The 24,464-nt window shown below is 51.0% G+C and overlaps 1 protein-coding gene across 4 annotated transcripts in view; it reads right to left on the bottom strand.

The window, feature by feature from the left end:
• Positions 1 to 24,464, bottom strand: part of ACOT7 (acyl-CoA thioesterase 7) — a 110,768-nt gene that overhangs the window by 71,166 nt on the left and 15,138 nt on the right. Inside the window, exon 1 of one of the 4 annotated variants that reach the window (XM_008694781.2) lies at positions 9,319 to 9,451. The exons of 2 other annotated variants lie outside the window; for them this stretch is intronic. In XM_008694781.2, the coding sequence (XP_008693003.1) occupies positions 9,319 to 9,338 (20 nt within the window). In that variant the 5' untranslated portion in view covers positions 9,339 to 9,451. Of the gene's footprint in view, positions 1 to 860; positions 953 to 9,318; positions 9,452 to 24,464 lie in introns of those variants that run through there. One more of the 4 variants, XM_040645706.1, reaches the window with a different exon arrangement.

The raw sequence follows: 24,464 nt of genomic DNA on the forward strand, positions 1-24,464 counted from the left end.
CCAGGCTCGCCAGTGATCAACAGGGATGAATGAGCACTAGGACATAGGCTGTGACCCCGTGGAAGAGGGGCTAATGCACGGAGCCTTGGCTGCTCTGAGAAGTGGAAACGTGCCACAGTTCTGAGACTCCTGTCAGCAGGGGAACACCTGTCACCACCTGCCCCTGGCCTGCTGAGCTCCTCAGGGAGCCTGAGGGGCTGAGTCCCTGGGATTGGGAACTGGGAGCTTTCCAGGGTCAGGGGGAACTGAAATGCCACCTCACTGCCCCAAAGAGGAAAAACTGCATCCCTGCTGTGGGCACCCAGTGGTGGGGAAACCAAGAAATCTCTGGAATCGCAAGAAGCCAGCTTGGTGCTCTTACAGTGGGCAACCTCAGCCGAGCTGGCACTTTCCCAAACCACAGTCAGGCTAATGCAATCTGCCTTCACCAGCCTCAGGCCTGGAGACGGGAAGGGCAGAGAGCATGCCACGGTTCCAGCATGCCTGCCATCCACATGGGCTCACCCAGCACAGCCCCCAGGACCAGCACCCTCCTCGCAGGGCCAGGGAGCTCTGCCACCCTCTGGGGCTATGACCTCCCGACAGCTCTGCACAGCAGCTCAGTCTGGCCAATCAGACTCCGAGATCATTCCTGGCTCCCGCTCTTACTATCTGGGTGAGCTGGGCAAGCTGACCAAACTCTCATACCCCCACTTCCTTTTCTTTAAAATAGGTATAATAACTGAACCACTGCCCTTGACAGTGGGAGGACAGACTCACAAGACAATGCAGATAACAAGTCCAGCGCAGTGCCTGGCACACGGCCCATGCAATGCACGCTCGCTCACCAGCAGTATTTTACCCTCTAGGTAAATATTTACCCAACCGACTGCAAGAAGGTCGGAAGCTCCAAGACAGAGCTGGAAGATGTTATTCTCTGGCAAATAAGCACAGACATCTTGCGGTGACTGACAGCGGACTCTTATCCACCCCCAAATGTGACCCCTTCATCTCGGGGGAGAGCCAGCTATGAGAACCAAGACCCACTCAGGTCATGTGGCTTTCTCGCCCTGCCTCACTGGCTCAGGGCAGCAGTCATGGTAACCTGAGCAGAGGCCAGGGGAACCCCAGAAAACCGGAAAGAAGCTTCACTTGGCTTCTCAAACATTCATTTAAAAATATTTCTTGAGTCAACTCAAAACGGATAAAGACTTGAATATAAGAATGGAAACCATGAAACTCCTAGCAGAAAACACAGGCTTACGGTAAGCTCCTTGACGTCAGTCTTGGTAATGGTTTTTTGGATCTGACTCCAAAAGCAAAGGCAACAAAAGCAAAAATAAACAACTGGGACTTTACCAAAGTAAAAAGCTTCTGCAGAGCAAAGTAAACCACCAACAAAATGAAAAGGCAGGGGCGCTGGGTGGCACAGTCGGTTAGGCTGCTGCCTTTGGCTCAGGTCATGATCTCGGGGTCCTGGGATTGAGCCCCATGTCAGGCTCCCTACTCAGTGGGGAGCCTGCTTCTCCCTCTCCCTCTGCTGCTCACCCTACTGGTGCTCACGCTCTGTGTGTCAAATAAATAAATAAAATATTTTTAAAATAAATAAAATCTTTTTAAAACAAAATGAAAAGGCAACCTACAGAATGGGAGAAAATATTTGCAAATCGTGTATCTGATAAGTGGTTAATATCCAAAATATATATAAAGAATTCACACAACTCAACAGTGAAAAAAAAAATCTGATTTTAAAATGGGTAAAGAGGGACTTTCAATGCTATCCCGATCAAAATACCGAGGACATTTTTCAAAGAACTGGAACAAATAGTCCTTAAATTTGTACGGAAACAGAAAAGGCCCCGAATCTCCAAGGAACTGTTGAAAAGGAAAAACAAAGCTGGGGGCATCACAATGCCGGATTTCGAGCTGTACTACAAAGCTGTGATCACAAAGACAGCATGGTACTGGCACAAAAACAGACACATAGACCAATGGAACAGAATAGAGAACCCAGAAATGGACACTCAGCTCTTTGGGCAACTAATATTTGATAAAGCAGGAAAAAACATCTGGTGGGAAAAAGACAGTCTCTTCAATAAATGGTGCTGGGAAAATTGGACAGCTACATGCAAAAGAATGAAACTTGACCACTATCTCACACCATACACAAAAATAAACTCCAAATGGATGAAAGACCTCGATGTGAGACAGGAATCCATCAAAATTCTAGAGGAGAACATAGGCAGCAACCTCTACGACATCGGCCAAAGCAACCTTTTTCATGACACATCCCCAAAGGCAAGAGAAACAAAAGATAAAATGAATTTATGGGACTTCATTAAGATTAAAAGTTTCTGCACAGCCAAGGAAACAGAAAAACTAAGAAGCAGCCCACGGAATGGGAGAATATATTTGCAAATGACACTACAGATAAAGGACTGGTATCCAAGATCTACAAAGAACTTCTCAAACTCAATACACGAGAAACAAATAAACAAATCAAAAAATGGGCAGAAGATATGAACAGACACTTTTCCGATGAAGACATACAAATGGCTAACAGACACATGAAAAAATGTTCAAAATCATTAGCCATCAAGGAAATTCAAATCAAAATCACACTGAGATACCACCTTACGCCAGTTAGAATGGCAAAAATAGACAAGGCAAGAAACAACAATTGTTGGAGAGGATGTGGAGAAAGGGATCCCTCCTACATTGTTGGTGGGAATGCAAGTTGGTACAGCCACTCTGAAAACAGTGTGGAGGTCCTTAAAAGTTAAAACTTGAGCTACCCTATGATCCAGCCATTGCACTACTGGGTGTTTACCCAAAAGATACAGACGTAGTGAAGAGAAGGGCCATATGCACCCCAATGTTCATAGCAGCATTGTCCACAATAGTTAAATCGTGGAAGGAGCCAAGATGCCCTTCAACAGATGACTGGATTAAGAAGTTGTGGTCCATATATACAATGGAATATTACTCAGCTATCAGAAAGAACGAATTCTCAACATTTGCTGCAACATGGACGGCACTGGAGGAGATAATGCTAAGTGAAATAAGTCAAGCAGAGAAAGACAACTATCATATGATTTCTCTCATCTATGGAACATAAGAACTAGGATGATCGGTAGGGGAAGAAAGGGATAAAGAAAGGGGGGGTAATCAGAAGGGGGAATGAAACATGAGAGACTATGGACTATGAGAAACAAACTGAGGACCTCAGAGGGGAGGGGGGTGGGGGAATGGGATAGACCGGTGATGGGTAGTAAGGAGGGCACGTTTGCATGGTGCACTGGGTGTTATACACAACTAATGAATCATCGAGCCTTACATCGGAAACCGGGGATGTACTGTATGGTGACTAACATAATAAAAAATCATTAAAAAAAAAATAAAAAAATTTAAAAATAAAATAAAATAAAAAATAAAAAAATAAAATGGGTAAAGAGGGGCGCCTGGGTGGCGCAGTCGTTAAGAGTCTGCCTTCGGCTCAGGGGGTGATTCCGGCTTTATGGGATCGAGCCCCACATCAGGCTCCTCCGCTGTGAGCCTGCTTCTTCCTCTCCCACTCCCCCTGCCTGTGTTCCCTCTCTCACTGCCTGTCTCTATCTCTGTCAAATAAATAAATAAAATCTTTAAAAATAAACAAATAAATAAAAATAAAAATAAAATGGGCAAAGAGGGGGCGCCTGGGTGGCTCAGTCGGTTAAGCATCTACCTTCGGCTCAGGTCATGATCCTGGGGTCCTGGGATCGAGCCCTGCTGAGCAGGGAGCCTGCTTCTCCCTCTCCTCCCAGCTCATGCTGTTGCTTTTTCTCTCTCTCAAATAAATAAATAAATAAATAAATAAATAAATAAATAAATAAATAAATAAAATCTTTATTAAATAAACAAATAAATAAAACGCACAAAGAAGGGTGCTTGGCTGGCTCAGTCGGTAGAACACCCGACTCCTGATCTCAGGTCGTGGGTTCAAGCCCCATGTTGGGTGTAGATCTTACTTAAAAAAAAAATAAATTTCAAATAAATTTAAAAAAATAAAACAGGCAAAGAAACCGACTAGACATTTTTCTAAAGAAGACAGAGATGGCCAACAGGTAGATGGAAAGGTGTTGAATACCACTCATCATCAGGGAAATGAAAATCAAAACCACCGTGAGATATCCCCTCACACCTGTTAGAAAAGCTGTTATCAAAAGGACAAAAGAGAACGGGTGTTGGTGTGGACGTGGAGAAAAAGGAACCCCGTGCACTGTTGGTGGGGACACAAGCTGGTGCAGCCACTGTGGAAAACAGTACAGAAGCTCCAAAACATTAAAGCCAGAACTACCACATGATCCAGCAACTCCCCTCGGTGTGTTTACCCGAAGGAAACCTACAGCTGAGCTCGAAAAGACACACAGTCTCTGCAGTGGCACTTGTACAGCCGAGACACGGCGGCCACCCGAGCACTCAGGTGAATGCACACAGCTCACGGGGGTGCGGAGATACAACGGGATCGTACCCAACCGTAGCAAAGGAGGGAATGCCGTCAGGAATGACGACTGGCTGGACCCTGGGGGCATTATGCTGCATGGGGTAAGTCAGACACAGAACGACAGCACTGCCTCCTCTCACTCACGTGTGGAACCTGAAAACACGGTGCTTGGAGCAAGAACAGACCACCGGCTGCCCCAGGCCAGGCAGTGCGGCAGCAGGTGCAAACTCCCACCACGATGTAACCAAGTCCTGGGGGCCTAAGGATAGCGTGGTGACGCCAGTTACCCAATACTGCACCGGACACGTGAAAGTTGCTGAGAAAGTAGACGGTAAACACTCTCACCACAGGGAAAAAAATCTGTAACCGGGTCAGGCGACAGAGGTTAACGGTCACTGGGGTGAGCCCTCTGCTACAGACACAGATGGAACCACCACCTTGCATACCTAAAACTAATACCACATTCTACGTCAGTTACATCACAACAAAACTGGAAAAATAAAATAAGAAAACATTTAAAAAATATTTTCCACTTTTGAAAATTCGGGCTTAAAAATAAAATAGAAAATCAGGCTTATACTAAGTTGATTTTTTTCTAAGTCTGAGTTAAGAGGTAGCCAATTTAGGGGCGCCTGGGTGGCACAGCGGTTAAGCGTCTGCCTTCGGCTCAGGGCGTGATCCTGGCGTTATGGGATCGAGCCCCACATCAGGCTCCTCCGCTATGAGCCTGCTTCTTCCTCTCCCACTCCCCCTGCTTGTGTTCCCTCTCTCGCTGGCTGTCTCTATCTCTGTCGAATAAATAAATAAAATCTTAAAAAAAAAAAAAAAAAGAGGTAGCCAATTTAAATAACAAAACTGGGACACCTGGGTGGGTCTGTTGGGTAAGGGGCTGCCTTGGGCTCAGGTCATGATCCTAAGGTCCTGGGATCGAGTCCTGCGGAGGGCTCCTTGCTCAGTGGGGAGCCTGCTTCTCCCTCTGCCCCTCCCCACTGCTTGTGCTCGATCTCTCTCTCTCCCTGATTAAATAAATAAATGACAAAACTGCTGTTATCAACCTCTTTCCTTTGTATCTGTTTTCAACTTAGTAAAGACAGACGGCCATTTCCGCCCAGAGGCTGGTCCTCCTGGGACACAGGTACCACAGGGGCTGCAAGGGGGCATGGGGCTGGCCAGGGAGAACAGAGCCCCTGGATTCCAGAGCATGGGGGAAACTTGAGTCCAGCCTTTCCTACAAGCACCAGAGCCTGCCTCTGGGGGAGCCTGATTCCCCGCTCGGGCCTCACTTTGCCTGTCTGTAAAGTGGAGTTATGCCTGCCATGGTTGGCCCACAGCACTGCGGCGTGGCCTGCGGCATGGCCTGGGAGAGAAGGGCAGACTAGGCGCCACAGGGCAGACGAGGAAGTGCTCACATCCGGCGGCGGGGCACTGAGAAAGAGACTGATAAGGAGGCAGCCTCTGAGATAGTGCCTGGGGCCATCCTGCGACACTTGAGGGTCCCCAGAAACCCCACATCATCAACATCCGGCTGCCCCCAGGAGCCTGGGCACTTGGGAGTAAATGCAGGAGCTCCAGACCACATGCTGTCGGGCACAAAAGCTCACTGGGACACTTGCCAACCCCCACCCTTCCTGGTCACTCTGGGTCCTAATTCCCCAGGCCAGCTGGCCACTCAGGCACAGGGTGCAGGCCCGACCCTCCCTCCACAGGACCTGATCCTGCCCCGCACTCTGCAGCGACTGCAGAGGCAGGGAGACCGGAGCCCAGCTCACTCCCCAACCCCTCGGCCCAAATGGCCCCCAGGGCTCAGGAGCTGCTGGCCAGGGCAGTCCTCCAGGACCCCTGAAACGCCAGCCAGTCACTCCCTCGGGGCCTTCCTCCCCAGCTCCCCTCCCTAGAGCTCCCTCCCCCATGGCCTGGTCACCTCCAGGCAGGCAGGTGTCTGAGGAGTGAGGGCAGCCAGGAGAACATGTGGTCCCTCAGTCAAGCTTTAGTTTTCCCACTTTTAATGAAGACATGGGTATGAAAAGTGCTTCGCTTTCCTCTTCACTATTAAACAACGAGAAAAGAAAACCCAGAGGAGAAGGCACAATGCCAAGGGAGGCTTCCGCACCTGCCTCTCACCTCCTGGACCTAACTGGCCACTTAGCCCACTGCCTCAAGCGTCACCATCTTAAGCAGGATTCTAGTCCTCGATCACCTGCTGAGACCGGCCAGGGCCCCTCCCATCTACGGAATCAAGATTTAAACTCCCTAGTGAGGGGTTTAAGCCCTCAGGGATCTGGAACTTCTCCTGCCTTATCTCCCATTGTCCTGGCCAAACCAGGGCTGTCTGCCAGGCACCCCTGGCTGGGCCTTCCCACCGCCCTACCTGTACCCACCTGTCCCAGCAACATCTGACCTATCCTCTGCGAGGAAAGCAGATTCATCTATGAATGGGGGAGCATAAGTGGACACAGCCTCCTGGAGGGCAGCCCAGCATTACTCAGCAAAACTCCAGCCGTGCAGGCCTGCTCCGATCCAGCAACCCTGCTCGTGGGAGTTTATCCTACAGATGTTGCCAAACATGATTAAACCTGCATTCTGCATTCTGCGTACCTGGCCTCACAGCAGACACCCTGAGGACAGGCCCTGCCCCCCTGTTCCTTGCCCCACACAGAGCTTTTATACTGGGTTGAGTTGTGTCCCCCAAAAGATATGTTCACGCTCTAGCGCCCAGAACCTGTGAACGGGACATTATTTAGACATGGGTTTTTGCAAGCCTGATCAAGTTAAGATGAGGTCATCAGGGTGTGCTCTGATCCAAAGTGACTAGTGTCCTTGTGAAAAGAGGGAAATTTGGACACACAATGGAAGAGGCAGAGACCGGAGCAACGTGTCTACAAGCCAAGAAATGCAAGGACGCCAGGAGCCACCCGAAGCTGGGAGGGCAAGGAGGGATCCTCTCCCAGGGCCCTCAGGGGGAGCGTGGCCCTGCGGACACCAGGATTTGGGGCTTGTGGCCTCCAGGCTGTAAGAACATAAATTTCTGTTGTTTTAAGCCACCCAGTTTGTGGTCACTGGTCATGGCAGCCACAGGACACTCCCACTCAGGGGGGCTACGCTCACAGAAGACAGCAGTGAGTGAAGATGAGCCCCACAGGACCCACGGTGGTGGCTGCAACCACAGCCTGACACTCCGCGCCTGGGTCCCCAGCCTGGCCAGCCCAGGCCAGGCTCCAGCACAGGGGGCTGACCATTGCCCATCTCTCCCTCAGCCCCCAGCAAAGGGCCAGACTCTCTGATTCTGACACCAAAATGTCCCTGCTAAAACGCCTGGGCGGCTCGGTCGGTTAGGCATCTGCCTTCCACTCAGGTCATGATTCTGGGGTCCTGGGATTGAGCCCCACGTCGGGCTCCCTGCTCAGCGGGGAGCCTGCTTCTCCCTCAGCCACTCCCCCTGCTTGTGCTTGCTGGCACTCTCTCTCTCAAATAAATAAAATCTTCAAAAAAAATAATAAAATAAAATAAAACACACAAAAATAAAATAAAATAAAATAAATTAAAATACAACACTGCAGCATGAGTTCCGTGGTAACTGGGGGAGGGGGGTCCTCGATCCAACAGTGAAAGCTAAAATAGCTCCCTGAGGTAGAAGGTAGCAGGCAGCACCAGGCACAGCCGGATTTCCGGACAGATAAAGTCCTCTCGGGATTTCCACCTGCACCGAAGACAGGCAGAGCCAAAGGGCCTGCTGCTGTGGTCCAGGTGGGGGCCTGCAGGGCAGCCAGTGTCAAGAACACCTCACAGATTGTGCGGAAGGTCCCTGGGCCTGTCCCTGCTAGGCAGTAACAGGTGTGCTGAGCAGGGACAACAACAGGGTGCTTCTGCCCTGACCTAACCCACAGCTGTAGCTTTTAAGCTTCCTTCCTGCTCAGTTCAGGTAGCTGCTGCCTTGGCAGGGAGGCAAGGAAGAGCAGGTGTTGCCATTCCTGGCGGGAAAAGAGCTGTGGGGCTGACCACGGGGTGGGCATGTGCCAGGAGGACCATGTGGGCTGGGGGATGGGGCTGGTTCCCACAGTCAGCCTCGACCATGGCACATGTGAACACCTCTTCTTTCTACAGGGGACCTGCCAATCAGAAGCCCAAGTGACACTGCTTATCCTCTCCAATTTGCTGCCTAAGAAGGTTCCAGCAAAGTCCCTTCAACCCCAGAGTCCCCATCACAGCCCCTGGAAGAGGAAAGGATGGAGAAATGGCTGGCCCAGGAAAAAGTCCCTGGGGCTCTCCCAAGCCCCAGAGCAGGAGTGGGAGGCGCCAATCACACCCGAATGCCCAGGCTCACACTTTGGCCGGGACAGGGGATGAGCCAGGAGAAGGCTCCAGGTGCAGCCGGCTGACCAGCACCCACGGATCCCAAGAACCCAGAGTGCCGGGCGCTTGAGCAGGCAGGAAGCAGAGCGGCACCCCGCACAACCACAGAACCCAGCGGGCAAGAGAAAGGGAAGCACCGGAAGCAGCAAGGCTGCAAAGAGAAGCAGTTGCCATCATCCCAAGGGCTCTCTCAGGGAGGGAGAGTGCTGAGCCTCACGGCTTGACTCTTCTGGGCACTCAGGGTATGACCCTGCCAAGAGCCCGGCGGGGGGGAGGGGGGTCCCGCAGGGGCTGGTCTTGCTGTCCCAGCTTCAGTCCCACCTAACATCCGGAGACAGTAGGAACAAGAGCACAGTTGTCCTTGGCCACACGAAGGCGGCCAGCCCACCCACTGGACACAGGAGCCGCATCCCCTCTACCATCTGACCCCGTCGAAGTGCCCCCAGACAGACGATCTGCCACAGCAGCCCCCACGAGAGAAGGAGGGGGCTCAAGACTGGGGGTACCTGCTCAACTGGAAAGCCATGCCCGCCGGTTTGTCCTGGGTCCCGAGAGAAGTAGGGGGTTAGTGGCAGCCCAGTCACCCACCCTCCCTCTCCAAAAGCACCGTCCCAACTCCCCGGCACACAGGCCTGCCCAATCTAACCAGGAAGAGGCTGCCTCACCAATCCGAGGAGTCTACCAAAAGCCGGTTGTCATAGAAACTTCGCTTTGTAAATAATGACAGTGGAGAAGTACATCTCTGAGCCCTTCGCTGTGGTGCCGCGAGATCAAGAACTCATGCAGATGGGTGCCATCTCTGAGAAGCCCCTGGGGGGCCGAGAGACAGGGCAGACGCCCACCCAGACTTTCTCCAGGGTCTCAGGACCGGCTGGGCCCCCGGCGCGGACCCACCGCAAGCCTTCTGTGCTTCCTGAGACACAGACGGGGCGGAGGGTCTCAGGCCAGAGTGAGACTCACAGCGAGGGGTTGCATCGGGGGCAGAGCCCAACATCCTACCCAGAGGGGCTGGCATCTGACACCTGTCCCCAAGGCTACCTCCCAGAGCTCTGGGGGCCAGGTGAACCACTGGAAGGGAAGTGGGTAGAGGAAGCAGGCTGCTGCACCAGTCCCCGCTCTCCCCTGACTGCCGCCACCACCATGGCGGCCACCACCACACAGACCTGCCTCCTCCCCTCTCGGGTGCCCGGCGGCCAGAGCCAGACCTTACGTCTCCGAGGGAGGGCCTGCCCTTCTCCCCTCCCACCGGGTGTTGGGAAGAAAGAAGGCAAGCCATCAGTGTGGCCGAGGAGCAGGTGAGAAGGTGGCAGCCCGGGAGAGGAGGTGGGACGTGTAATTACTGTCCCTGCACCCCAGTGCCACCACCATGTGGGGCCGCCGCTACGGCTGCCCGAATGAATCGATCTGCCTGCAAGCTATCTGAGGGTCCCCTTCCTGAAAACTGTCGACTTGGCTCCAGGACACAGGTCCCCCTCGCCCGTGGGGCAACTCCAGCAGGTACTGTATAACAGGTAAACTTAGGCCAGAGCAAACTCAGTCTGCAGCTGCTCTCACTCACCAAAGGCCCAGGATGCTCCCAGCTCCTGGTGGTCTCCCTAAAATACGGCCTAATTGTTCCTAAAGGCACAACTACCATTGTCCCAAGTCCTCCCACCTGTATGTGAAAGGAGACAGAAGCAAAATCCCAGACTAACCAGGACCACAGCAGTGGGTTCCACAGGGAGGGCGGCCAGGGCAGGAAGGTGGGGCAGAAAGCGGCAAGGCTGTCCTCAGCTTAGCGCCGGGGAGCTGGGCAGGGGAGGGGGTTCTGACGGGCCCACCGACCACACCCGAAATGTCTACCTGGAGGGGCAGTCAGGGCAGAGTCTGGGTAGAAAACCTTCCCCAAAGCCTTCCCCCACCCACACAGCCTGACAGGGGCCCTGGCAGGACGCAGACCTCCTTTGGCCCCTCAGCTGTCCATGACAGTCCTAGGGCTGTCCGTGACAGTCCTTCAGCTGTCCATGACGGTCCTTCATCCTGAGTAGAAATGACCCCATTTGCAGGCAGGCCCGAGGACTCTTCCTGTAGGGCAGGGCCTGGGGCCATCCTGCTCCCTAAGTCCCCAGCACCGGGCACCGTGCAGGACACAAAGCAAAGTGCCACGAACAGGTGTCAAATCAAAGAGCAAACCAGTGCCTGGGAGACACAGAGTGAACAGAGGCCACCACCCCAGCCACTCTAGGTCCCCTCCGGTCAGCTGGGTACTCAGGCCCTATGTGCACCTGGTCGGCAACCTGCCCCTCCTCCTGCCTTCCCTGGCCAGAGAAGCCTGGTCTCACTCCCCACCCCGGACCAAAAGGCCAAGAGCGCTTCCCCCACAAGCCACTCAGGATGCAGACCACCCCCTTAAGAGGGCCGTGTGCTGGGTCTGGTCAAGCCCATCTATCACCTGCAGGTCAGAGAAAAGGCCCCCAAGGCCACGGGTGTCCACTCCAGCCATGGGGCAGCCCTGAGCCACGTGTCCAGGCACCACAGCTCTTCCCACCCACAACCACAACCAGGGCCCCTCCAGGCCCCCCCACCTCCAGTCATCCCACAGTCGTCTTACAGCTTGGCCTTCTCCCTAAGACAGGCCTCGTCAGCTCCCTTCCTCAACACTTTCAGGGACGCACCCCGCCGAAGCACGAGCATGGTCTCTGTTCGTCTCTTCCTGAGCCCCAGCCAGATGGGACCGAGAGGGGGCCTCAGCCCAGATGCTGTGCCCTTTGGACTTGGCCCCATTCCTCCATGCGGGCATCGCCGCCTCCCTAAGCAACGCTGGCTTCTCTCTCCCCCTCAGTCTCAACCCTGGGTGTGCTGGGCACACGGCCCACCCCAGGTAGGAGCGGCCACCCCAGCACTCCCAGCGCTGCATGTGCCCATGACCTTTTCAAATCGCTTAAAATCACAGGAAATCGGAGTCGAAGAAGATGCTGGGGCCCCAGCTTCTACCTGTGAGGAAAGCAGGTGCACAGAGGTGAGGAGGGAGGCCCCAGGCCCGCATCCCGCAGACCTGGAGGACCTGGCATCCTGCACCTTGGAGGTGGTGTCCCGGGAGGGTGCTGGGCGGGGGGAGACGCAGCCTCCCGCACACGGCAAGGACCTACAGTCCTTCCCGGCAAAACGCCACCCAGGTGATGGGGTGATGACTCACAGACGGACGAGAAGCAGGCACAACTTGCCCCACCACGTTCCTTCTCAGTTATGGAAAGATCATGACAGCGCTCCGGGACTGGCTTAAGGAGAAACAGCCCGGAGCACACGGGGATCCTGAGAGCGGGGCCCCGGAGAGAGAAACCTCTCATGGAGAAGCCGGCCACCCAGACCTGCGCCTGCGAGAGCGCCAGCTAGAGGAAAGCTCCGAGACACACCGCAGAGGTCAGACCCAATGAAGTGCTCTCCGCTTGCGTCATCAGAGGGAAGGCAGCTCTCAGATGGAATGATCCCTGGATGCGGGGCACCATAGTTACGTAACACCCGCGTACACGGATACACCCCAAACCAGCAGAGCTAAGATGTAAAAAACTAAACAAAACAACCCACCAGGGAAATCTGCAGGAAATGACACAACCAAGGGAAATACCTACAGGTCCACCCACAGCGATCGAAGCGGCGAGGACGGTGCCTCACGGCCACGCCGACTTCCCACAGGGAGGAAGCGTGTGTTGTCCGCCTTCTGAGTCAATAATTAGAGAGTGAAGGAGCCATGAGGTGGCTTCTCATGCTCTGAGTTAACCAGGAGCCATTTTAAATGATGAAACCAGATGTCGGGAAAGGATCCTGGCAACATGAGCCTAACAGCCAAAAGCGTGGGGAGGAGCCCCCGTGCCGCTCACGCAGGACCGGACAAACAGAAGGCGTCTACGCACGCGACGGCACAGGACCACGCGAAGGAACCGTGCGGAGGAAGGCTGAGACCATGATGCTGAGCGCAAGCCGCCCTCACAGCAGGCTCGGCTCCTCGGACACGAAACGTCCAGGGCAGGCCAGTCCGCAGACAGACAGCAGACCGGCGGTCACCAGGCCCCGGGGGAGGCGAATGGGGAGTGAGAGCCAAAGAGCACAGCGCTTCTTTTGGGGGTGAAGAAAATGTTCTGGAATTAAATTGCAGTGACGGTTGCCCAAGCTTGTGAACACAGCAGAAAACACCGACCTGCGCGCACGAGTACATGAACGCAGGGGTGCAAGGTCACAGTAAAGCCGTCACCAGAACACCTGGCTGCAGACCACTGGCGGGAAACAGGCCCCCCCTCCGCCTCCAGAACTCTCAGGCCCAGGTCAGAGCTCCCAGGTTGAGCCCCAGGAAAGCCAGGCGCAGCGGGACACGGCGGCGGCCTCAGAGCTTCTGCTTCCAAAGAGTCAACGAGCTCCACGCACAACGAGGTTGCATTCCTCTGAGGGCTCTGTGGCAACTGTTTCCTTCAGCTTTCAAGGCTTCTGGAAGCTGGAAAAGGTCACGAGCCGCCCCGGCCCAGAGCCCAGGAGAAAGGCAGGACATGAGAGACACACCACTCCAGACTCAGGGGTCAATCAGCCTAACGGGGCAGAGGGCGCTCAGAGAACTGGCGGAGAACGCCCAGCGGCCTTTCCCGGAGTCAGAGGCCACTGTCCTCCGGCAGAAGCTCCCGCCCCGGGACCAGCAGGGCGGGAAGGACGGACTCGCGTCCAGACCACAGGAAGAACTCTCAAAGCGTCATGGTGACAACACAAATGACCCAATTTCTTCAGAAGCAAAAGGCTCTTTTACAAACACTTCACCAAACAAGATCTGTGGGTGTAAAATTCGCACGTGAGAAGATGCTTGACATCATTAGACATTAGGAAAATACAAACTAAAATCACAAGGAGAGCCTGCTCCACACCTCAGGACAGGTAAAATTTAGAAGACTGACCGCAGCAAGTGTCGGGGAGGACGTGGAGCGGCAGCAAGGCCGCTGTCGGAAGGCAGCAATGGCACCCCGCTTTGGAAAAGAGGGCAGCAGTGTTTTCAGATTTATTTACTTCAGAGAGAGGGAGGGAGGGAGGAAGAGAGAACACAAGCAGGGAGGGGCAGATGGAGAAGGAGAGAGGGAATCTCAAGCCGATGCCACGCCCGGCACAGAGCCAGATGTGGGGCTTGACCTCACAGCCCTGAGATCATGACCTGAGCCGAAATCAAGAGTCGGACACCTAACTGACTGAGCCGCCCAGGCGCCCCAAGGTCAGCAGTTTCTTAAACAGTTAAGCCTACACCTACCGCATCACCCAGCACTGCGCTCCTAGTACTTGCCCTTGCGACCAAGAAAAGCAAGTGTCCCCACAAAGACTTGTGGACGAATGTTCATAGGGCTGTTGCTCGTCACAGCCCCAAACTGGCAACGATGGGAACGCCTGTCCACAGAGGAATGGATAGACGCACTGAGGTCCACCCACACGATGGAATATATTCAGCAATAAAAAGAAACGGGCCACCCCTTCGTGCAACGGCATGGATGAATCTCAGAGTGACCATGCTGAAAGCAGATCCCGCGTGGTTCCATTTCTATAAAATTCCAGAAAACGCAAACTGATCTCTAATGACAGAATGTAGGTAAGTGGTTGCCTGGGCTTCTCCAGAGGCAGGAGGGAGCTCCTAATGTGATGGACATGATCGTTACCTTGACTACGGTGATGGTTTGCCAGATGTGTACAGATGTCAGAATTCATCAAATTCTGGGGCGCCTGAATGGCTGAGTCGTTAAGCGTCTGCCTTCGGCTCAGGGCGTGATCCCAGGGTCCTGAGATCGAGTCCCGCATAGGGCTCCCTGCGCGGTGGGGAGTCTGCTTCTCCCTCTGTCTGTCCTTCCCCCTGCTCGTTCTCTCTCTCTCTCTCTCAATCTCTCAAATAAATCAATAAAAATCTTTAAAAAAAATAAAAAAATAAAAAATAAGAATTCATCAAATTCTTCATTTTAAGTATGTGCTGTTATATTAATTATACCTTAATAATATAAGTAAATAAACATCTCTCCTGCACTACCCCCGCTGTTGCCTTGTGGAGAATCCCATGTTGGTGGCAAAAACCTTGGGTTTCTACTTTAGTCGCTGACCCCGGGAGCATTTACTGAACTCAGCCCATTTCTCTGAGAGGTGATGGCAACTGCACTCAAGTCCCCAGGGGGCTGCCCAGTCCCTGTGCTGGAAGCAAGATGCCCCCAGCATCTCAGCACCAGCTCTGTGCCCACAACGCCCAGAAGAGGTGAGAGGAGGCCTCACTAAGAGCCCTACTTGCCCAGTACAACCCGGTCCCACCATGGCATGGATCAAAGCCCTCTTTCACACCCAGGGGACTGGCAGTGAAGCCCGAAGTGGGCACATGAGCAGGTCCTGAGGACTTCTCCAAAATAACTGAGAGCATGGGCCAGTTGCCAGTGTGGCCACCCTGAGTCTCACAGTGCAAGGGCTCTTAGAATCTCCTGGATGTTAAGGAGGCTGTCCCTGAAAGACAGTCAATGGCAGTGGCTCTGGGGAGAGCAGGACTCGACAGAGAAGGGACCAAGGTGACAGGGGAGTGACCCTCTCAGCCTCTAAAACCACAGCCCCACCCAACACACTGGGCATCAAACAGCCCATCCCGCTGGGCATAACCCACAGACCACACTGGCAGGTGCCGCCAAGATGCAGTAAGGAAACGCCCACGGTGAATAAACCCAGGAGATACAGTCTGGGGCCTAGTCCTGTTCTGCCACACCTGCCACTGTCCCTAAGTCAGCCACCACACCTCCAGGGTCTGTTCTTCACCTGTAACATGGAGGTCAATGCAGAGCTAGCTGAGAGCTCCCAGAAGTGGGGACACTTCACTCTGTCTTCTAGGTCCCCTTGCCCTAGAAGAAGGCCTGGCAGAATGAGCTCCTGCCACTGGCCAGCTCAAGGGCCCAAACAAGACACGGTTATGAGAATAAAAAGACAAGTCACAGACTGGGAGAAAATATTTACAAAACACATATCTGATGAAGGACTTGTATCCAAAATAGAGAATTCTTGGGGCACCTGGGTGGCTCAGCCAGTTAAGCATCTGCCTTCGGCTCAGGTCATGATCTTGGGGTCCTGGGATCGAGCCCCTCATTGGGCTCCCTGCTCAGCGGGGAATCTGCTTCTCCTTTTCCCTCTGCTGCTCCCCCTGCTTGTGCTTGCTCTCTCTCTCTGTCAGATAAATAAAATCTTTAAAAAAATTATATATATATATATATATATATATACACACACATATATATCTTAAAATTCTACAATAACAACCCAGTATGAAAATGGGCAAAAGATCTGAACAGGCACTTCATGAAATAAGACATACAGATGCCAAATGAGCACATGAGAAGACGTGCAGCCTCATAGGTCATTAGGGAATTGCAAATTAAAGCCACGACACACCAATTAGAACAGCTGAAATTCAGAACACTGACAAAACACCAAATGCTGGAAGGATATGGAGGCACAGGACTCTTACTGGTTGTGGAAATGCAAAGACGGTGCAGCCACTTTGCAAGACTGCTTGGCAATTTCTTACAAAACTAACTGTATTCTTTAACTGTATTCTATTCTATATTTTAATTATATAAAAATAAGCGTAAAAATTTAGTAGGTACATGGAAGCAATTAAAACCAAGTAAAAAAAATTATTGTTGGGTATGGCTGAACTAAGAATATTAGTAATATGTTTTCCATAGATGCAAAATCCTCAACACACTATTACCAAACCAAATTTAACAATACATTAAAAGGGTCAATAACCACGATCAAGTGGTATTTAATCCAGGGATGCAAGATGATTCAAAATCCATAAATCAATCAATGGGATACACATTAATAAAATGAAGGATAAAAACCAAATGGTCATCTCAATAGACGCAGGAAACCATCTGACAAAATTTAACATCTATTTATGATGAAAACTGTCAACAAAGTGGGTATACAGGGAACATACCTCAACATAATAAAGGTCATATATGACAAGCCCACAGCTAACATCATACTCAATGGTGAAAAGCTGAAAGCTATTCCTCTAAGATCAAAAACAAAACAACTCTCACCACTTTTATTAAACAGAGTACTGGAACGTCTAGCCACAGCAATAGGACAAGAAAAGGAAATAAAAGGCATTAAGATCAGTAAAGAATAATAAAATTGTCCCTATTTGCAGATGACATGATACTATATATAGAAAGTCCTAAAGAGGGACGCCTGGGTGGCTCAGTCAGTTAAGTGTCTGCCTTCGGCTCAGGTCATGATCCCAGGATCCTGGGATCAAGCCCCACATCGGGCTCCTCCACTGGGAGCCTGCTCCTTCCTCTCCCACTCCCCCTGCTTGTGTTTCCTCTCTTGCTGGCTGTTCCTCTCTGTCAAATAAATAAATAAAATCTTAAAAAAAAAAAAAAAAAGACCCCTAAAGAATCCACCAAAAAATTATTACAACTAATAAGTGATATCAGTAAAGTTGCAGGATAAAAAATTAACATATAAAAATCTGCTGTATTTCTATACTCTAATAATGAACTAGCAGAAAGAAAAATTAAGAAAAAAAATCCCATTTATAATTGTATCACATAGAATAAAATACTTAGGAATACAATTAATCAAGAGGTGAAAGACCTGTGCTCTGAAAACTATAAGACACTGATGGGGGATCCTGTATGGCTCAGTCAGTTGAGCATCTGACTCTTGATCTCAGCTCAGGTCTTGATCTCAGGGTCATGAGTTCAAGCCCTGCATTGGGCTCCACACTGGGCGTGGAGCCTACTTAAAAAAAAAAAAAAAAAGACGCTGATGAAAAAAACTGAACATGACACAACTAAATGGAAAAATATCCTGTGCTCATGGGTGGGAGGAGTTAACATTGGTAAAATGTCCACACTACCCAGAGCAACCTACAGAGCCAATGTAATCTCTATCAAAATACCAGCAGTATTTTTCATAGCACTAGAAAAAATAATCCTAAAATTTGTATGGAGCCACAAAAGACCCTGAATAGCCAAAGCAATCCTGAGAAAGAAAAGCAAAGCTGGAGGCATCAGACTCCCAGATTTCAAGATGTACGACAAAGGTACAGTAATCAAAACAGTATGGTACTGGCACAAAAACAGACACCTGGATCACGGGAACAGAACAGAGAGCCCAGAAGTAACTCCATGCATATATGGCCAATTCAAATATGACAAAGGAGATAAGAATACAATGGGGAGAAGACAATCTCTTTAATAAATGGTGTTGGGAAGACTGGACAGCCACATATGAAAGAATGAAACTGGACCACTTTAATATACTACACACAAAATAACTCAAAATGGATTAAAGATCTAAATGTAAGACCTGGAACCATAAAAATCTAAAAGAAAACCCTGGCAATAAACTCTTAGATATCGGTCTTAGTCATATGTTTTAGGATCTGTCTCCTCGGGCAAGGGCAACAAAAACAAAATTAACAATTGGGACATCATTGGGGCGCCTGGGTGGCACAGCAGTTAAGCGTCTGCCTTCAGCTCAGGGCGTGATCCCGGCGTTGTGGGATCAAGCCCCACATCAGGCTCCTCTGCTATGAGCCTGCTTCTTCCTCTCCCACTCCCCCTGCTTGTGTTCCCTCTCTCGCTGGCTGTCTCTATCTCTGTCGAATGAATAAATAAAATCTTTAAAAAAAAAAACAAAACAATTGGGACATCAAACTAAAAAGCGTTTGCACAGTCAAGGAAACTATCAACAAAACAAAAACGCAACCTATCAAATGGGAAAAGGTATTTGAAAATGATTTGGGGTCAATATCCAAAATATATAAAGAACTCATAAAACGCCAGCACCAAAAGAAATTTTTAAAAACTGATTACAAAATGGACAGAAAACCTGAATAGACATTTTTCCGAAGAAGATATACAGATGGGCAGCAGACTTCTAAAGGGATGCTTGACATCGCTCGTCATCACAGAAACAGGAATCACAACCACTGTGAGAGATCACCTCCCACCCGTCAGAATGGCTAATGTCCAAAAGATAAAAAATCAGCCTGGAAAGGATGTAGAGAAAAGGGAACACTTGTGAACTGCTGGTAGGAATGTAAATTGTTAAAGCCACTATGAAAACAGTATGGAGGTTCCTCGAAAATTTTTAAAATAGAAATACCACACAAGGGGCACCTGGGTGGCTCCGTCGGTGAAGCGTCTGCCTTCAGCTCAGGTCATGATCCCAGGGTCCTGGGATCGAGTCCTGCATCGGGCTCCCTGCTCAGTGGGGAGCCTTCTTCTCCCTTTGCCTGCCGCTCCCCCTACTTGTGCTTGCTCTCTCTCTCTCTGACAAATAAATAAATAAAACATTTTAAAAAAAGAAAAAAAAGAAAGAAATACCACACAATCCAGCAATTCCACTTCTGGGTATTTACCAGAAGAAAATGGAAACACTAATTCAAAAAGATATGCTCACCCTGATGTTCAACTCAGCGTTTTTTACGACAGCCAAGATTCGGAAGCAAGTGTTCATCAATAGAGGAAGGATAAAGAAGATGTGTTTCACACACCCAAGCACCCACAGAGGAACGTTGCTCAGCCATTCATAAAGAGAAAACAATCTTGCCGTTTGTGACAACATGGATGGACCTGCACAGAGGGTATTACGCTAAGTGGAATAAATCAAAGACAAATACTGTATTTTACTTATATGTGGAATTTAAAAAACAAAACAAAAACAAATAAAACAGACTCGTAAATATGGACAACAAAGTAGTGGGAAGGTGGGGGGGAATGGAAGAAATAGGTGAAGGGGATGAGGAGGTACAAACTTCCTATAAAATAAATATGTCACAGGTGTGTAAAGTACAGCATAGGGAATATGGTCAAAAATGTTGTAATAACTCTAAGTGACAGATGGGAACTACACTTCCGGTGAGCGTTTCATAACGTATATAAATGTCCGTCACTATATTGTACAGCTGAAACTAATATAATATTGTGTGTCAACTATACTTCAATTAAAAAAAAAAGGGGGTGGCTTGTGGGTGTCCCCCCCTCTAACGGCCTGATGTTTATAAGGCACAGGACGTGGCGGGGGTGGGGGGGTGTCAGCCTGTCATTCAGGGAGGCTGAGTATCAACCCAACAGGATCTGGTTTCCTGAGACACTTAAGGGCTCCAGAGAGCATTTTAGCCGTTAAAGCTCTGGACTCCAAATACAAGGCACATAGACGACAGCACCGGCACAGCAAAGAAACACAAAGTAAGAGTGGCATTTACTGAAAATGATGGCCACCCACCCTTGCCAACCCTGATCAGTCACAAGGCTCAAGTTCCCACCTGCTAAGTGCCCAAAAGGCAATGAAATATTTAGCTGGCTCAAGAAGAGACTGGAATTGGAAGCCCGGGGACTTTTGACAGGTGGAAGGAGGGGGCAGCGTCCATCTCCAGCACACCCCCTACAGACGGCTGGGGTGTGCCAAGGCAGGCCAGGACACAGGCTGAGGGATCAGAAAACACCCCCCAAGGGGCGCCTGGGTGGCTCAGTCGTTAGGCGTCTGCCTTCAGCTCAGGCGTGATCTTGGGGTCCTGGAATTGAGCCCCACATCGGGTTCCTCCACTGGGAGCCTGCTTCTTCCTCTCCCACTCCCCCTGCTTGTGTTCCCTCTGTCGCTGGCTGTCTCTCTCTCTGTTAAATAAATAAATAAAATCTTCAAAAAAAAAAAAGAAAGAAAACACTCCCAAACATTCCCCAGCACCCCCATTCCCTGAGGGACACGACACCAAAGCACATACACCAGGTGCCCTTCGAAGACCCACCAGATAAATCTTCTGGGGGCGGGGACTTCAGGGTCTTCTCCCTGACCCAGGGTGAGCAACACCCTGGCCTTCGGGCCACGAGGCACGCACTCTCCCTGAGGCTCAGAGAAGCTCTCAGCCTCGGGCCGAGTCGGGAGACACATCACGCCTTAGACTTTTAATCCTACCCATTCATAAACCAGTCAGCACCAGGCCGTGTCTGGGGTGGCTGGCGGATTAGAGCTGTCTCCATCACCTGCCCCTCCCTTTAGCAGGTGACGAGACACACAAAACTCGGTGTCGAGAGACCTGGGTTCCAGTGTCCACTGTGCTGACCACAGGCAAGTCGCTCCTGCCCTCAGTTTCCCTACCTGTAAAACCGGGGGACCCCTGTGCCCCCCAAGGCTGAGAGCTGCCATGAGCGTGAAGGGTGCAGACGGGAGCCAGGGCAATGTCTCAGAATGTGAGTGCTGCCCCTGTGAGCTCTGAGGAGGCTTTGCTCCACATCTGGACGGTGGGAAAACTAGTTTTAGAAAAGCAATTCTTTCTCCCCGTACTTCACCCTCCAGTCTGAGCGTGACCTCCCTCCCCCATTTGGATTAAAATTCTGATTTGCCCGACACATCTGATGCCCGGTTAAATGTGTTTGCAGGGATGTGGGGAACACTCAAGGGCACGACTGGTACAGGCAACCTCCCACCTCCCAGGGTTTTAAACACACTTCTGATGGACAGTAACGCCTGCTGGACCTGGCTACAGCAAGACCGAGCCTCAGGGAGGACAAGCAGGGCACCAAGGGGTTCTAGCTGTCTGCAGGGCCATAGGAGGTCTCCAGTGAGGACCTGCCCCATGGAAGGCCTGTACAACAAGCCTGCCATCTGCCCTGGGACAGGCGGGTCACAGCACACCACTGCGGGGACGAGAGGGTGGGGAAACAAGGAGGGCGGAAAAGGCCAGAAGGGGACAGGTTGGTGTTCTGGGAGGGGAAGTGGGAAACAGATGCAGACCCAGCCTCAGATCCTACGTAGGCCCAGCCCACTGCTGAAATGAAATCACGTGGGTGATAAAACCACGTGGGTGACGAATACTCCATGGTCTGTAGGGCACAACTTTTACCGCTGGTGGACCTCGGCTTCTGTCCTCAGGGTCAGAGACGAGCCGGGGGCACGGGACAGGTTTGTGGCTTCACCTGGGACCCTGACAAGTACCTCAGACACACAGAGCCTGTCTCCATCTGGAGAAAGGGGTGTGTCCACATCAAAAGAACAAAGCTGGACTCTTACCTCACACCATCGGTGAGGAAGAACTCAAAACAGGTAAAGCCCTAAACAAGAGCTGAGACTACAGAAGTCTTGAGAGAGAACATACGGGTAAAGTTCCGTGACCTTGGATCTGGCCATGGCTCCTTAGATCCGACAACAAAAGCACAAACAGCCAGAAAATAAAAAACATAAATGGGGGGGCACCTGGGTGGCACAGCGGTTAAGCGTCTGCCTTCGGCTCAGGGCGTGATCCCGGCGTTGTGGGATCGAGCCCCACATCAGGCTCCTCTGCTATGAGCCTGCTTCTTCCTCTCCCACTCCCCCTGCTTGTGTTCCCTCTCTCGTTGGCTGTCTCTATCTCTGTCGAATAAATAAATAAAATCTTAAAAAAAAAAAACATAAATGGGATTACATCAAAATGTCGAACTTCTGTGCTTCGAGGATAGCATCCAAAGTGCTGAGACAAGCCACTGAGTGGAAGAAAATCTTTGCAAATCATGTATCTGAGAAGGGACTTCGATCTCAAATATAGAAGGAACGCAATAATAAAAAGACAAAGAGGGGCGCCTGGGTGGCACAGCGGTTAAGCGTCTGCCTTCGGCTCAGGGCGTGATCCCGGCGTTGTGGGATCGAGCCCCACATCAGGCTCCTCCGCTATGAGCCTGCTTCTTCCTCTCCCACTCCCCCTGCTTGTGTTCCCTCTCTCACTGGCTGTCTCTATCTCTGTCGAATAAATAAATAAAAAAAAATAAAAAATAAAAAATAAAAATAAAAAGACAAAGAAGCCAAATGAAAAATAGGTAAAGAAACTAAATAGACCGAGAAGTACATGTGCCTGGTAAGCACCCAAAAAGGTACTCAACGTCCTTAGTCATCAGAGAAACCAAATCAAGGTCGCAGTGAGATGCCACTTCACGCCCACTAGGCCAGGAGGGCTGCAGCCCAAGAGGCAGAACCCTAGCACTGAGGAGGCTATGGAACACCCCCCCCCCCCCCCCGCCGGTACTACTGGGGAAGCGGACAAAACAGTGCGGCGGCACACTGGAAAACACGCCGACAGCTCCCCCAAAGCTTCCACGTAGAGTAACCCTATGACCCAGCAATTCCCCTCTCAGATGGGCTGGTTTTCCTCACATCACCTCTGACACTCAGTGGGGGGAGGGGGTTCCGGATGGGTGTCCCACAATTCAGTGCAGTTCTGACACGAACAACCTGGAGTTAGCGCAGGCCCCAGGTTCAAGGGTTCAGGTTTGTCCCCACTTTGAGGCCAGTCTCAAGCCCCAGGCCACCTGTACTTCTGACAAACTGGCTCTAGAAATTAAGGTTCCCACAAAAACCTCCTCCTGTTGGATAATTTGCTGGAGCAGCTCACAGGACTCAGGCAAACGCTATATTCACATTTACTGGTTTGTTATAAAGGATACAGCTCAGGCACAGCCAAATGCAAGAAACGCACAGGACAAGGCACGAGGTGGGAATCAGGCACACTGCCCTTTCCAACACCTCCAGGTGTCCAGCAACCCGGAAGATCTCCGAACTCGGATTTTTTTGGAGGTCCCATTATGGACTGGTGATTAACTCAACTTCCAGCCCTCCCTCCCCCCACCTCCAGGCAGGAGGTGGGGCTGAAGGTTCCAATCCTCTAGCCTTGCCCGGGTCATCCTGGCTGCCAGCCCCTATCCTGAAGCTATCTAAGGGGCTCCCAGCCAACACTCAACTCATTAGCATACCAAAGACACACAATCACACAGGAAATTTCAAGTGTTTTAGGAACTCTGTGCCAGGACCCAGGGACAAAGACCGAATATATATTTCTTACTAAGCCACACTAGGTCCACACTCGAGAAATAAAAACATGTGCCTACACAAAAACTTGGGACAGGAATGGGCATAGTAAAGTTATACGCAGTAGCCAGACGGTGGAAACGCAGCAATGTCCATCAACTGATGAATGATACACAAAATGTGGTGTGTACCCCCACAGTGAGTTATGGAGGAAGCAACCCACACCCGCTACAACCTGGATGAACCTTGAAAACAGGGTGCTCAGCGAGAGAAGCCAGACACAAAACACCATATTGCATGACTCTACTTATTTGGAATGTCCAGAAGAGACAAACCGATAGAGACAGAATAGAGATTAGGGGGATTAATAAATTAATAAAAAATAAAAAATAAGCCCTGTTAAGAACGGAGTCGGGAGGCCAGCAGAAGGCGCTCTCACACCCCACAACTGGTCACTTGGAGACCCACCAGGAACAGAGATCCCCGCAGGTCCCCCCTACAGCACTCCTGCTGGACCACCCCAGCAGGAGGAAGAAAGGCTCTCCTGCTCCAGCAACAGCCCAGCCAGTGAGAGACTGTGCAGCCAATGAGAAGCCACTACACTTCCAACTCCCAGTTTGCTCCAATGGGCTTCTGGTTTACAACAGCCCTCCCAGCTCCCCCCTTCCCTCTATAAAAGCAACGTCTTTGTTCTCCAGACTTGCCGGCGGTTTCAGTAGCTTGCTTGTCCCAAGTTGTTATTCTCTGCTATTCCTGAATAAACCCATTTTTGCTGGTGAAACTTCCACTTCATGGATGACTCATATGGAACACAGGTTACATGTCAATAAAGCTGGTACAG

Source organism: Ursus maritimus, unplaced genomic scaffold (genome assembly GCF_017311325.1).
Source record: "Ursus maritimus isolate PB19 unplaced genomic scaffold, ASM1731132v1 scaffold_32, whole genome shotgun sequence".
NCBI lineage: Eukaryota > Metazoa > Chordata > Mammalia > Carnivora > Ursidae > Ursus > Ursus maritimus.